Here is a 15,950-nt window from a genome sequence, read left to right on the forward strand (position 1 = left end):
CAACACAGTGGCTTTGGATATTGTTGGTTATGTTTCATATATGCCACCCTGAGCAGGGAATGTTTTTTTTTTCCCCCTAGCATTTTGGACGTCCGCTCTGTGGGAACTCTGTGATAACAAGTCACAGTCATGCTGTTAATGTTTTGAGCAGTAAAGACAGATCAAAACAAACCAGAGAGCTTTAGTTGGAGAAATGATGAAGCCATTATATGTATGATGCGTGCTGATAATGGACAAATATTGCTTTTTGTTTAAATTCCACAAGTGTTTCCTGCCTCTACCCTAGTTGACTTCTTTTATTAATATGCATTGTGTAACTGACCGATACTTCTCTGCCTCTGGAAAGTCTTATATTGACTGCGAGGCAGATTCAACTCAATACACATGAATATATATTATTCTTCCGTATGTATGTATGTATGTAAGTCTTGTTCTATTTTCCTTGATTTTAAGCTTTCTATTGACTCCATCCTTACTTTAATCTTACTTTTACTGGTATTATCCAGTGGGCTTTATCCTTTTAAGGATGCAATCTATGGAGGTATATACTGTAGGTCATTTGTATGTTTTGTTTGAATTTTGTCAAATAAGAAACAGCATTTTTGCATGTGTGCCCTAACCTCCTGTTGGGTGATGTCCAGGATGCGCTCCAGGGTCAGCTCCTCAAAGTAAAGGCGGTCACACTCGTCAAAGTCGGTGCTGACCGTCTCGGGGTTGTGGTTGACCACCACCGTCTTCTTGCCCATCTGTCTCAGAGCTCTGATGCTGGATACGGCACACCAGTCAAACTCAACGCTGCTCCCTGGTGGAACAAGCAGTCGATAATTTTGTTGGCCATAAACAAGAGTTCACAAATTAAGCATTAAACAAACAGAAATCTGCGAATGCAACGTTTGCTTTGCTAATATTACTGTATCAGAGCTGATAAACAAAAGTGAAAATAACCCTTGGCAAGACACTGTAGCTGCTTGTATGCAGCAAGTTTAAACTTTAACCTTTTAGCAATTAGGGATGTCCCTGATGACTCAATTCCCTGTTGATTATACAGAAATATAAATTTAGACTGAAAGTAATTAAACACAGCAAGTGGCTGCCTAACATGTCAACTCTGTGGCTTGCACTGTTCCTGTATGGTAATTCAACTGTTGCTAGTGGCAGTTGTACATAACTACAAAATACAGTTTGGCTGAGACTCAAATATAACAAGAACACTTAAGATGACTGATCCAGAACAATTAATTGTTGAAAACAGCATGATTATATTGCTGAATTTATTAAAGTAAAGTGATGGAAAGGTACATTATGCCCCGCTGTCATGCACATCATATCTCATGCAACAGGAACTTATCGCCCCTGGTTTTATTTTCCGCCATGTCTGTATTTTAAGGCAGGCCTTTATTTATTCGTGGCAGTCATCATTTGGCTATTATTCAGTAGGAAATACATTAATCGGCAAAACTTGTATTGGAACAGCTTAAAAAAAAGATGCAAAAGCTTTTTGCTGGACTCACCGATGTGGTAGGGCCCACAACCCAGAACCATAACTCCCTGGTCATTAAAGTCCAGATCATGCTCCTGATGGATTGGACAAATTGACAATACAGTTGTTAATGATGCACCTCTTATTAACATCAGTATTTCTTTAGCACAGCAAAGACACCCGTCTTACAAAACATTACTCGTATGCTATTTTTTTTTATTCATAAAAATTAAAATGTTGAAAATCTTGTTATACTAATTTTATTACATATTAGACAGTACAACAATATACCACATACCTGGCCATGATAGGTACAATACAGGTAGTTGGTCATGGCTGGATACTCTGCTGCCAAGGTGTCAATCTGAGAAGAGGCATCAGGTTAAAATCTTTCACTCATTCAGACCCTAGACCTAACTGCTGCGAGGCGACAATGCAAATTTGGTATACTTTTACACAGATATGTTAGTTTAACACTATGAAAGGAGCCATTTTAAACAAAGAACATATACTTTTAATACTTCTGGCACACTTGGCAGCTATTTCTTCTGTAAGTTCACATGAGTAAATGTTTAAATGCAGGACTTCAGCTTCGAACACATCACAGTAAATGTAGTGCTGCTATAGTTAAAGCATACACCTCCAAGAAAAAGACCGAAACCAACTATGAATTTATGATTTTGCCAAAGAACTCTGTTGTTGTCCAAAAAGTTTTTGTAGTCAATCAATGACTTGTGGATAAAACATGAATTGATGAAATAATGTAAATCTTATCATTAACTAAATGATCTACTTTAGCAGGTAAAAAAGAAACTATTTAGTGTTAAAGTCTGAAGATGTTAGTACTAATAGAGGAAATTATACAATCAATCATGTTTTTCATGTTCTGACGTGTGAATCAGAAATTACAATCTCGACAAAACACATCAATACTGTATGAGCTGGAGAGGCAGTCAATGATAGCAGCAACGTTTAATCCCTCTGCATATTTTCATATTTGTGACCAGAGGAAACTGTGTGTGTGTATTGATCAGGCAGGAGCTGTTAACTGTGTCGATATCTGACCAATACTGGATGGAGGCACCAAGGAGGAGGCCTGGTCACGCTCACCTGTTTGACCCAGGGTTTGATGCCGTGACGGAGCCTCAGCTCTCTGGCCGCTCTCTCGCTGGAGCCCAGAATCTGACCAACCTGCCGGTCCGAGAAGCCGTCCTGTTTGGCCTTCAGCAGCAGCCCTCTGGGTACTGTGCCACTGAGGGGCAAGACAAGAAGTAAAGGTAATTATACAGCTGTTTCGCTAACCATTCAGAAACCCAGTCTAAATGAAAATGAACCTTAACAGTCAGGTTTTTCAGTGGATGTCTGATCTTCATTCAGTTTTCAATGATGTGTAATTGGAGGGGAGTTTTTCTTAAAAGGACTTCTCTGTATTTGACCAATTTAGGCATCAAGATCACTGCCAAAAGCTAGTCATAGGCAAAACTAAACATTTTAAATTTGATACGGACATTTTTGTCACAGTTTCACTAAGAACATTACTGATTCGGATCATTTTTCAAATGGGTGTGTAATTTCTCAAAATAATTGCTGATTTTTAAAAAAATAAACGTCACATATCAGCCATTAATCATTAATTTATTAAGCATTAAATAAAATGTTTGTACTAATACATGAAAAAATCTATTTACCACAAATACTATGATAAAAGATAATTAATGACACAATTATACGTTACACAAACATAATAATAAAAATGATGATTAAATGTTGTCTACTTGTTTTTGTTCAGTGCCTTTAAAACTCTTATGGTGTGTGGTTTTTAAATATTTTAAGAGGTTATTTGTGTTGCTGCCGTGTGAAACATTCTTGTCACAAACACTGAATCTTGCTGTATTTTTTATCAACACGTGAAAAGTGGCACCACGCAACGTTACATTTCCTTCTTGCAACAAGTCTGACGCCGAGGTGTGCAACCGTGCGCAGTGACACACCTGGTTCTCATGTCTCATAGGTTTCCACGGTCATGTGACAACTGCCAGCTGAATAAAACCATCAGGGCTGTTTACTGGCACAAACTTTATACAAAAGTACTGAAAACGTTTGGTGATGTAGCCAGCCGTGTTTTGTTTTAGCCTACACAACGTGATTATGAATGTTTTTTAAAGGGATAGATATCACATGAGAATCGATGTAGAAATCCTGCAGAATCATTTTTAAGCATCCCTACCAAAAACATTTTACTCGATTTACACTGGAGCAAAACTGATGATCATTTTGTGTCAAAACTAACCGTCATTCTGGTGCCACAATATGTCACCTGAAAAGCAGAGCCTGTCAATCATCTGTGAAGCTTCAAAGTTTAATGCTCAACTTTCCTGACATGACTGTGGCCGTGAGGAAAAATAAACCTACTCAGGTAGATGAACAAAACTGACAAGTGAGCTATTTTTTGAATGTTTTCCGTTTGTGGATCCTCTCATATATCTGTGTATTTTCAAGTCCACTGAACTAAGAAGGTCAATCCTACAAGTGGGTCATGACTGGCTCCGCTACCCAGCAGCGTGGACAGCAGGGAGCAGCCCACCTCGGAGCGATCGATAAGACATCGACAAAACGAGGTGCCGAAGTGCCAGAGCACCAGGCTGGCAAGTGCAGCCATTTAAAACCCATTTTAAATCAATAAAACTTTAATGTGAGCTGTGAGGTTAAACCACAAATGGTGGCAGAAGTAAAAGTTAGGTATCAACAGGCAATTTTGAAGTGGAGCAACAGGACCCATTTATTTAAAAAAAAACATTTATGTGCTTCATGCTTAATGTGACAGTTTACATACAGTATATAACACTTAGAGTCGCATCTTGTTGGTTACTATTTTACCTATCTACAAGGACAATGACAGGAGCATATCCCCTTGGAGACATGGGACACTCCTTTGAGGACAGCAAGGTTTGCATTTTGAGCAGAGACGACCGATAGTTTAAAAGATGAGGGTTCTTCTGTCAAGCTGGTGGGGAGTAGTGCTGGAATGGACACCGGAACCAGAACCAAGTGGGCAACACAATTGGACTCAGCAGACTCTCAAGGCCCTTTTCCACCAAATCAGTTAGGTGCTGTTTACTGAACCTGTCCACATTTCCACCAGTTTTGAGCAGAAACCTTGTAATCAAGGAAAACCTGCTACTTTCAAGGTCCGAAACAGTTTATTTTGGGTTGAAATGCTCAGAACGGTTCCAAATTATGTGCTTGAAACACAATGTGGCCTCTACCGTGTTGGCAGAAAAGGCACACCGGTGAACACGTCCAGAATACAGCCTCCGAGACACAGGGAGGGCCAGTCTGACGATAGGGAATACGGCACTGAAGTGATTTATGGCGGCTCTGACCAGGACTCTCACTCCAGGGATGAAAAGGACACGGCAGGTTCAGGCGGGGACAGGAGAGGAATGAAGCGGAAGAGGAACAAGAGAGAGACCAGGCACCAATCAGCATCCACCTCAGGAGGCGGACCCGGAGTTATAACGGGGTCGGCCCCAAGGTACCAGGAGCCAGACCCAACAAGAAAAGCTCCTCTGTGTTGTTGGACTGAGGATAGACTGGACACCACAGTGACTCACTATCACCTCTTGAGGTAAAAAGTGGTATTACTAGACAGGATGGGTCAAGGCTAGCTTAGCATGCTAATTTCAAGAGATATATCTGTGACAGTTTTTTAACATAATGTCACAACTGTTATTTCTTCACATTCTCTTGATAGTTCATATTTCAATGTTTTAAAACAACATTCTCACATATTGCAACTTAAATTTAAGATAAAAATTAAGTGGTTATCAATTTAAAAACATTTGTCATGTAACCAATGGAAATCAAAGATAAATACAAACTCTGGAGCGAAAGATAAACCCAGGCAGAGTAAGGCCTCACAGACAAATCATGATCAAGGATATTCCACTTTCATATCTTTTAAATGAAACAATACTATTATGTCTTTTCACTGACTGAACAAGAACATGCTTTATGCTTTTACAGTTATCTATGCTGGAAGTAATCGTATCAAAATAAAAATAGTTTCTGCTTTATTTCCATTTTCAAATATGACTCAAAATGGTACAAGAAAGTCAGTACTTCATCCAACAACGAGGGCACTTCCATTGCTACGAGTTTGTTTTCTGTTTAGATCACAAGGACTGATATCAAGTAAATCACTGTGCATCAATTATTGGGATTTGCCAAGTCCAACTTAGCACTAAGACGGGAAGCAGGGTGAAATAACTTGCTTCTGCCACGAGTGGAAAAATTATGCCTTTCAAAACTGTCTTGTTTACATGTTGCATCATGTTTTTTAGCAAGCTATCCCACAATGCATCCAAAAGCCAGCAGGTGTTTTGCTCAGTTAGGAAGTGTGAAAAGTCAGCAACTTAAGTAACAGGACACGCGAGATGCTGATGCAGTTGCAGAATTCAGCTGATTCTGCCATAAAATAGTTCCGGTACGTACAATATCTGCTTATTAAAACAACACATTTTTTTTTTCTATTTCTGAACATGTTAAATAAACAGTGTGCAAACACACAGCAATAGAGTTTACAGAGCTCAGCGACTGTTTTCTGTTGTTTTTTGTGCTAAGTTAAGCTAAACACATGGATGCACGGGGATGAAATTGATATCGATCTTCTCATGTTAACTCCCACAAAGAAAGCAACAAGCTATATTTCTAATAATGTCACAGTATTCCTCTAACCCTCGGTAGGGACGAAAGGAATTCTTATTTCTGGTAAACCACAACTTGCTCTCCCCTCCTCCTTATCTGAATTATTTATGACCTCGTAGCGTAACAATATTGGAAATGTCAAGTGTGTTTTAACTCCCACTGCACATGGCTGGGCTGAGAAATAACAACGAAAGGAGAAAGCAGCGTGGGCTCTCGAGTCAAAATCACAGGAAGGAAAGAAATTTGATCTGAGAGCTCAGCTTGTCTTGTGTACGATCATCTTAGGAAGTCAGTTTAAAGAAAGAGGGAAATCCTTCGCATGCCATGAATTTATGTTCATACATCCGCACACGCAAATAAAATATACATGCATAATACTTTATGTATACTCTTGGCTGTTTCAGTGGATATCATCATGAATGATGGAGGAAATGGTCATTATCATCTAATTCCTTTGTATCTGAATGGTGTTGGTTTATGTCTGTATCATCATGGGAATGATAGGATGTGCTGGTAGTTTTGCTAATGTATGGTTGGTGTTTTTATTCCCATCTTTCCATACATAAACAATAAATAATTGATCACAAAATAAATACACATTAAGAAAATAGTCCTCATTCTGCAACATTCTCTTAAATTCTCTTATATTTTCTCTTAATTTTTCTCTTGCGACATGGCCAGAACTTGAAGAGACATCACACTAAGAGGCTATAAGAAGAGTTTTAGCTGCAGTGAAAACCACATGCTGTGATACTCTGTCAGCAGAGAGAGACAAAATAACTGAAGTGAGAGAATGGAGTTAAATTATAAGATTTACATTACATTAGATTCATGGGTCTTTTTTTTTTCTTAATCAAATGGTTAAGGAAAAGTTCAGTTGTATTCTTAACTTGTCTGATAACTTTTTATTACAGACTCCACAGATGTCTTCAGTTTCTTTGTTTTGTCTGATAAACAGTTTAAAACATTTAAATTATTGAGCATAAGATGATAAAGAATAGATAAAAGCAACAAATTTGTGAAGCATAAAATATATGTGAGAATAAAATATGACAGTTCCCCCTAGGTAATCATTTATACCTAATAACGACTATTATTCTAAATAATTATTATAACTGTTTAAATATTCTTTAAAGTTGTGTGTCCATGTGTTGGTCAAGCAATTAGTGGACTGGACTTTTTTCTTATCATGTCCTAAGAGCACAGTAAAAATAAGAAAACACTGGTAAATCAGATAAATCCATGGGTACCAAAATAAATAAGAACAAATTGTAGATGTGAAAAACTCTGAGGAAAATCTGTTTGTAAACGGTTTCTCGCATGAGGCTCAACTGTGTGGTGTGTTTGTCCACAGCGTGAGGAAAAGGGACAGACAAGTATCCTCACATATGCTTACAAACACAGACACACACACACAAGCACACACACAAACTAAATTGAAAAACAGCATAAACCACGTGGATTTTCACAATTCTCATTTTGGTATTTTTTCACTTAATCAAGTTTGAATCTTCAAAGTATTTGGGTAACAGATTTTCAGGTTGTATAATTGCCGTCCTTACGAACTGAGTGAGTCCTTTTAATTGTGATTCACGTCATGCAGAGTTTATATACCTAATTATCTCTGTTGTAATACACAGGTGTATTGTCACATGTCATATTCTGAGGTCTGCTTTGTGTAATCAGACTTGAGGTGATCAAAATGTTTAGATTTTTCCTGATTTTACCTTCCCACGACTGGTTTCAAACACCACCAGATCCAAAAACCAGATCTGCATTTGTGTCGATAAGAGTGGATCTGATAATGCTGCATTTTAAAGCAAAATGTCAACACAAAGCAAGGATTACAGGAATAAATATTGGTGTGACATCTATTTTGATAATCAATAAACCAATTCAGGAATTCTTCCAGTAAAAAATGTTATTCTCCAGTTCCAGCAATAAGAGGATTTGGAGGTTTGCTTGAATATCTTTGGATTTTCTTTTGCGATTCGCAGTTTGTGCTCTCACAAAATATTAAGACAATGAGATTTTTAGAACTGCAACAATTAATAGAGTATTGATGAACCATTAATTCTTAAATCTCAGACTGCAGCTTCTCAAATATGAATATTTTCTTCACTTCCACTAAATTTACCATCTTTTTTAATTTCTCACCACTGTCTGACATTTTATGGACCAAACAACTAATTGATTAATCAGGAAAAGAACAGATATGCCATATCACAATGTCATGTGTGTCATGTCACAATATCGGAATAATATCAATATATTGCCCAGCCCTACACCCCGGTAGCCCACTTGGTAGAGCGAGCACTGCAGCAGCCCAGTCTGCATCCCTTTGCTGTGCGTCAAACGTCTTTCTCAACCATTTCCTGTACAGCCGTACAGTTAAACAATGCTAAATGCTCATCCAGATTACCATCTAATTAACATTTTTATACTTATTGCATGTATATAAAGTAACAAAAAGGACAGCTTTTCCTATTTTTTCCTTCACCAAGGGCCTAGTGACCAGGCTTCAACCACAGGTGCTTTTTGTCATGAGCATTCGTTTTCTTTCTCTATCAGCAGCAGACTGTTTTCCCGTTGTTTGAGTAAACTACAGAAGGTAGCCTGAAGAACACCAGGTTTCACTGCTGCATCTCATTGGCAGTTTGTCATAAGCTTCAAAGAGAATATGTTTTTCATTGAGAGAAAATTACTTTTCCCCGTCATGATTTTAATGTGCACAAAGCGACAGTTTCAGGAAGCCAGCTGGAAGCAGCAAGGCAAAGTTTCATGGAGGTAAAGTTAAAAAAAAAGAGAGAGAGAGAATTACCATAGTTGTAAAATTAATTTTTCATATAGGCTGAGATTGCAATTCCAATATGATTTTCAGTATTAGAGGGAATGATTTTTACATCATTATTCTCGTTTTCATTGAAAAATAATTTATTTTTGCAGGTGTATGTGACAAACAGATGTTTTCTTAAGTCTGCAGAATCTGATGTGTAGGTGAGGATATCTCTCCAGCACGACAATATTTAATTTAAAATAGTATTTTGACACACATTTCACCTTTAAAGGGACAGTTCAGATTGTCTGACACAGGTTTGTATGAGATTCGTATTGATAGTCAGCGTATTCCCTACAGTAGACGCCAGTCGAAACACCCCCAGTTTGGAGGAGCAGGGAGGAGTGGAGGGGCCTAACTAACCTAACTAACCAACTAAGGCAGCGGTAGACCAGCAACTCCTGTGGTCTGTGAGCTAAAAATACTGATTTTGCCAGTGGAGCCTATTTAGTTTGTAGAGAGCAATGTTTGGCTTATACAACAACGATTTCCAATCGGAGAAGGCTGTCTGATGGCAGGGTAAAGGGGTGAAAAGGCCATCTTGCAATTTTGTTAAATTCTAAGTTAATTTTTCAGCCTCTGTTTTTACTTCAGATCTTACTAAAAAGAAATCCCAACACTACACGTGACTTTTCTACAAATGAAGAAGTGCTCACTTTGAAAGATTCTTCTCACCTCTATCAACACATATCCTCCAGTCTTAACTACAGCACTAGAAGATCCAACACTTTTATGCACCGAGACAATGAGTCCGCTGACCAGCAGAGCCTGAAGCCCACCTGCACTCAGCTCTACGCTCCATCAGTCTGGCAGCAGCCTATTGTTGCATGCCCATCCCTATGTCCCCTGCTCCAGAGGCAGCGGAGACTACAACAGCCTTCCATGTGTCAGCGTGTTGCAGCGAGGGCCCACCAGACGGCCAGCCATTAATTATTAAACAGCAGAGTCAGAGGGAAGCAGCAGGTAACCTGTGGCTGAGCCATGAAAATTCACAGTGGCTGTCCAGGTAAGAGCCCGAGGGCAGAGAGACAGAGAGAGGCAGCCGAGAGGAGACGAACCACGAGAGAAAAGAAACGGAGACGTGAAGAGACTGGGGTCCATCTGATTTTCCTACTGAGGAAGATTCAGTCATTTCTAGAAAGTCTGTTTATCCGTTTCTAAATCCTGCAGGCAATGGATGAAGCTTTTTTAACAACAAGCAATGGGACAGAGGGATGTCCGGTACACAAACAGTGTTGGGGAGTATAATGCGTGAGTTGGAAAAAGACACCAAGTAAGTTAAGTACTAAACTTAAAAAAATAATAATTTAATCCATGTAATTATATACAACATAGTAGAGGTGCAACAGAACGTAATTAGTCTGTGATCACCCCTATGGTTCAGCACCGCAGACTAAATTTAACCATCATGATAACACTTTTTGCAGTAACAATTCACTAAAGTTCAATTCAAATAAAATGCAGGGTCGCAGTGAAAACATAAGACAGACGTGTTTAATCCAAAGCACAATACTATGTGGCAAAAAAAAAACAAAAAAAGGAAGAATAACTGATTTCAAAGCTGATGCTTTTGATGAATGAAACCCCGTAAGCTGTTGACTTCAGCATGCTTGTCATCTTGTCACCATAGAAACAGATCATAAGGGGATCCCTGGTTGCTCAGCTGGCAGAGTCTAATGCATAAGAAAGCTCCAAAAACTAATTTTAGAAAGAAATAGATTTTAAGTTTGTGATGTTTACTGAACTTCAGTGATATCTGCTGACGCACAGCTCTGCTCACTCACTGGAGCAGCTTCAGTGTCTTTGCCTGTCTGTGACACAGCCTTCAGTGTCGATCGTGTAACGTAAACAGTCAGATTGTTCTGTGGGCCGGACATCGCAGCGTAGTATTATTAGAGCAGCAACAATTAATCGATTATTAAATTAATCCAGTTTGTTAAATATATATATTTACTGGTTTCTTCACTCCTCTATGACATTAAACTGAATATCTTTGGGTTGCGTGTCATTTCGGACTTTGGGAGAAACTGATCACCTTTTTTTTTTTTCATTTTTGGACATTTTATGACCAAATCACTAATCGATTAATTGATTAAAAAAAAAAAAAAAAATGGATAGATCAAACATGAGCGAAGATAACTGTTAGTTGCAGGCTTAAGTATTATTATAGTATGGAGTGTATAATTATCTATTATGTATTATAGTACACTATAATATAGAATTAGTTGTGAACCATATAGTATTTTAAAAATGTAGATTTTTCTAAAAAGGAAACTAATTAGATGTTCATCTTAAGAGCCTTATTTTCTCAATTACTAAAATAATTGATAGCTGTGGCCCTAATTCAAGTTAGGTCAAGTCAAAATGTGTTTATATAGCCTGATCACTGATCACAATTTACCTCAGGGAGCTTTATAATCTGTAAAGCATACGACACCCTCTGTCTTATGACCCTTGAAAGTTAGATAAGGAAAAACTACTGCAAACAAACTGTTAACATGGATATTTTCAAGTCTGTATTTAGTAAAAATCTGGTGTAGTTTCTTGAGATTTCCAGAAAGTAACAGACATAACTTCCCAGTAATACAAATATTCATTATGTGGATTGTTACGTGCTGCATTAGTTGTCAGGATCCTGCTGTCGCTGGTCGCACTGTGCTGAAATGTTTGTGTTTTGCTTTTTCATGCTGCAACAGTGTGACATAAATTTTCTTCTGAAAGCCTGAGTGCAAAGTAATAAGATTAAACTGAATTACTTTAAAACTTTAAAAAAATATTAATAAAAATTTCAGTGACGGTTTAATAGAGCTGTGTTCAGACAATAGTCAAGTCAGCAGAGGATAATAACACGTCTGTAGCAAAGGGCCCAAGAATAACCTGCAAAACAACAAGGTGTCTGGGGGAAATAATTAGACAGATAACCAGAAGATGAATGTTTATGGCAAAGAGGTGAAACTGACACCACCAGCTTGGGAACTAGCATGGGAGTTAAAATATATTCCATAAAATGATAATAATCCATGAGGTTTCCTGCCTGTGGTGCAACAGGCTGCAACTTCGAAATGGATGGACGTATTTGGAGGAGATGATTCTGCTTGACTAGATTATTTCCAACCATCAAAGAGAAGCAGAGAGTTACACAGATACTGTACAGTGAGTGACTGTTACAGTAGTTCTTGAGGACGTCACGGCACTATTTACACACACACTCGCATATAAGCACTGCATGTCTTTAAAAATATCACTTGAATTCTTGAATATAACACCAAACGAACTGACCAGAGCCTAACAGAAACATAAAAATAACAAAAACTGACTTTGTTCGACCATGCTGTGCGTCTGTGTGTGTATGCGTTACCTCCCGTAGTTTGCCAGATGCTGCTCCAGCTGTGTTATCCCGTGGAGCTTGTGGAGGAACCACTTGTCTATGGCCGTCAGCTGGTGGATCTGATCGACGCTCATGCCACTGTGGAGGGACTTAAAAGTGGAGACATGAAACAGACTCGGCGTTACATTTATTATTCATCGTCGTCAAGTTCATCATTCATGCCCCTTGGTGGAGCATTCTGAAAGCAGACATCAAATGGGTTTCACATAGTTTCAACAGATTCTATAATCAATTGCTTGTGATTAAAATCATGTTACAAATCAGTAAGTGAATGATCGCTGGATAGGAACAGTGATTCAGAGCCGTATGTTTTTATCCTTCACTCCTTCAAGGACTTGTGCAAAGACAAGATATTTAATGTTACAACTGATTAACTTTATCGCTTTTTGTAAATATACACTTGTTCTGAATTTGATGCCTGCAACATCTTCGAAAAAAGTTGAGACAGCTGCATGTTTACCACTGTGATACAACTCCTTTGTCTTTTAATAAGACTCAGTGAACATCTGAGGACACTAATTGTTCAAGTTTTGATGGTGAAATTCTTTCCAATTCTTGCTTGATATAGAACTTCCTTTGCTCAACATGAACTTCATAATATGCTGGGGCTCGACTATTAATTGAAATGTGATCAAAATTGCAACGTGGCCATGTACAATATATAAATCGCAGGTGCTACAATTTTTTTTATTGAGGTGGAACGTGTCACAACATACAATTAGGTGAGGGAACACGCTTGTTTGGGACAAACCTCAACATAAATCACATAATCATTCCAGTGAAAATTAAATGCACAAATTACTATCCCACTAAAGTTGTGATTGATATCAGCAGTTGTGATATCTAGAAAAATTGCAGTATGATTTTGTTTTGCCTATCATTCAGTCCTATGATGCGCCACACATTTTCAATGAGAGAAAAGTCAGTTTAGTACCAGAACTCTTTTTCTCTGCAGCCATGGCGCTTTAACAAGTGCACAATGTGTCTTTGCACTGTCTTCCTGAAATAAGCACGGATGCCTCTGAAAAACATGTTGTCTGGATGGCAGCATATGTTGCTCCAAAACCTGCATGTATCTTTCAGCATTAACAGGGCCTTCACAGATGGGACAGTTACCCATGATGCCATGAGCACCAACACACCCTCATACCATCACAGTGCTTTTGAAGTTAGTGCTGCTAACAATCTGGATGGTCTTTTTCCTCTTTAGTTGAGAGAACACAACATCCATATTTTCCAAAAAACATTTGAAATGTGGACTTGTCAGACCACACCACGCTTTTCCACTTTGTGTTTGACCCTCTCAGATGAGCTCAGGGCTACAGTGATCCTGTATGTTGTTGGCATCTGGCTTTCTGCATTTGTAGATGCAGCGCCAAACTGTGTCGAAAGGTCTCAAGTTCATTCAGTAACATCTTTTATACAATCATTTTGGTTTTTAAAGCAGTCCTGCCTGAAGGTTTGAAGATTACAGACACTCAGTATTGGTTTTCTGGCTTTGCCACATGCAGATATGATATTATGAATTAAAGATGGTGAAATCCCTAAATTCATTGTAAATGTGCATTAAGAAACATTCTTAAACTCTTGGACTAATTGCCCATGCGGTTTTTCAAAAAGTTGTGAACTGTCCCAACTTGCATCCTGTCTTTATTTATTTTTACACAATGTCCAAACTTTTTTGGAAGTTGCAATATGACAGAGTTTTCACCCTGACAGCAGCTTGGTAAATACATTTTGTCATTTTTATATTCGATGTCTGACCAGAGAAATTATTCCAGATTAGTGTGGGAGGATTTTACTCAGCCGTCTGTAAAATATGCAGTGAAACCTGCCATAAGGAGCTGCTTATCAAGCTGAAAGTGATTATATCACTGAGACTTTCAGCAGAGTTTTAGTGTCCCTGATGCAACATGTAAGTAAGCTACTGTTTTAGTGTTTTTGAGCGTTAATAATGCCTGAGCTGAATACCAGCAACATATCAGCGAATTACATCAACTAAATCTCTCTCTGTATCTTGGATCATTGCTGCTTATCCCACCTGAATGTCTGCATTAATGTTAAGGAAGATATGTGTGTCTTACACGATACAATATTGTCTCAAATGGTCTCTGGACGTAAAAATTACAGGTCTCAAAATCAAACCGGTTGCCAACAGAGAGGTTGGCTGAGAGTGACAGTGACTGTGTTGACCACCTTCAGGCTATTACAGCTGGTGTTTGATGGCCTGGAGATGAGATGTGGCTCATCAATCCCTAATGCCGTCGCCGTTTTCAATGATCTCACTCCATATCTAAGGGGACAAATGTATCTGCACTGTCGGGACACGAGCCTCACACATTTGTGACCTCATTCTGCACTCCTCTCGCCTGGTGATAAAAGCATGTTAAAGTGCAGAAACTTGCAATAGTTCATGTAATGTCTTCGTGTTTGAATGACGGAGCTTGACCCCAGTGTCTCGATGTGCTTATAGAAGTGCTGTTAAGGTTTTATCTCTTATTATACGTTCACTACATTTGAACATATTTAAAAAAGCCCCACAGTCAGTTGAATAATCAGATAGTTTATACTATATGTGTTTCCCCAAGTATTATAACTCCTGTGCATTTATTCAACTAAATCAACATTTCAAAGACAAGCTTTTCCACACAATTAGGGATTCACAACTCGACCTGCAGGTGGGCCACAGACACATTTTGCTCTGCATTTCAAGTTCTTTTCTTCGAGCATTAAGTCTTTTTCTGTTACACTTCAAAAAGTGATTTTAATGAGAAAACCGCAGTCAACGCCATTCATTATTAACATTATGAAAGATTAGCGTACCTTGGCGAGGGAGAAGATGCGGGTGCTGGAGGGAACAGCCAGCTCCTGCTGCAGGTCCTGGGTGTCAGCCCAGGCTTTCTTGAGTGGCAGCCGGGGCACGAAGCCATCCACTGATGGATGACACATCCTCAGGGCCTTCTGCATGCTCTCCTCAAAGGTCCGGCCCACTGCCATCACCTGAATCCAGAAGAGGAAAATGCACAGCAGAATAATATGGTCGTGTGTGTGTGTGAGGATAAAGAGCGAGCGAGTGAATGGGTGAGCGTTTATCCGTGGAACCTTCCCCCACCTCTCCAACACTCTTCATGGCACTGCCGATTTCCTGGGACATGCCCTGAAAGCGGTCCAGGTCCCAGCGGGGGATCTTGGTGACAATGTAGTCCAGACTGGGCTCAAAGCAGGCGGTGGTCTTCTCCGATACGGCGTTCTTGATCTCTGGCAGGGGGATGCCCAAAGCCAGCTTAGCAGCAACAAAGGCCAAGGGATACCTGTCAGACATGGACAGAGGGCCAGAGAGAGCAAAATCAACTCGTGGTTCAAGTTTCTGTACTAAATAAGGATTATTAGCGTGATCACACAGCAATGATCTTCATCAAAACTGATGTTGTATTGACTCGTATACTTTAAAATTTATTTATATCCTTTCATATATTAAGTCATAGCACTACCTGATGTCAGTCTCATTTGGATATTTTGTTTAACCACAGAAACTACAC

At 38.9% G+C, this 15,950-nt stretch overlaps 1 protein-coding gene across 1 annotated transcript in view; it reads right to left on the reverse strand.

Annotated features, from left to right (window-relative positions):
* The window catches only part of cps1 (carbamoyl-phosphate synthase 1, mitochondrial), a 75,123-nt gene that overhangs the window by 42,253 nt on the left and 16,920 nt on the right, over positions 1 to 15,950 (reverse strand). Inside the window, exons 19-25 of the mRNA XM_084725339.1 lie at positions 15,524 to 15,722; positions 15,235 to 15,411; positions 12,382 to 12,500; positions 2,591 to 2,732; positions 1,779 to 1,844; positions 1,512 to 1,575; positions 621 to 802 (exon numbers count right to left, since the gene is read on the reverse strand). Coding sequence (XP_084581465.1) covers positions 621 to 802; positions 1,512 to 1,575; positions 1,779 to 1,844; positions 2,591 to 2,732; positions 12,382 to 12,500; positions 15,235 to 15,411; positions 15,524 to 15,722 — 949 coding nt within the window. The remainder of the gene's footprint in view (positions 1 to 620; positions 803 to 1,511; positions 1,576 to 1,778; positions 1,845 to 2,590; positions 2,733 to 12,381; positions 12,501 to 15,234; positions 15,412 to 15,523; positions 15,723 to 15,950) is intronic.

The sequence above is a fragment of the Lutjanus erythropterus genome, chromosome 8, assembly GCF_056507025.1.
Source record: "Lutjanus erythropterus isolate fLutEry1 chromosome 8, fLutEry1.hap2, whole genome shotgun sequence".
In the NCBI taxonomy this organism is placed as follows: Eukaryota; Metazoa; Chordata; class Actinopteri; order Lutjaniformes; family Lutjanidae; genus Lutjanus; species Lutjanus erythropterus.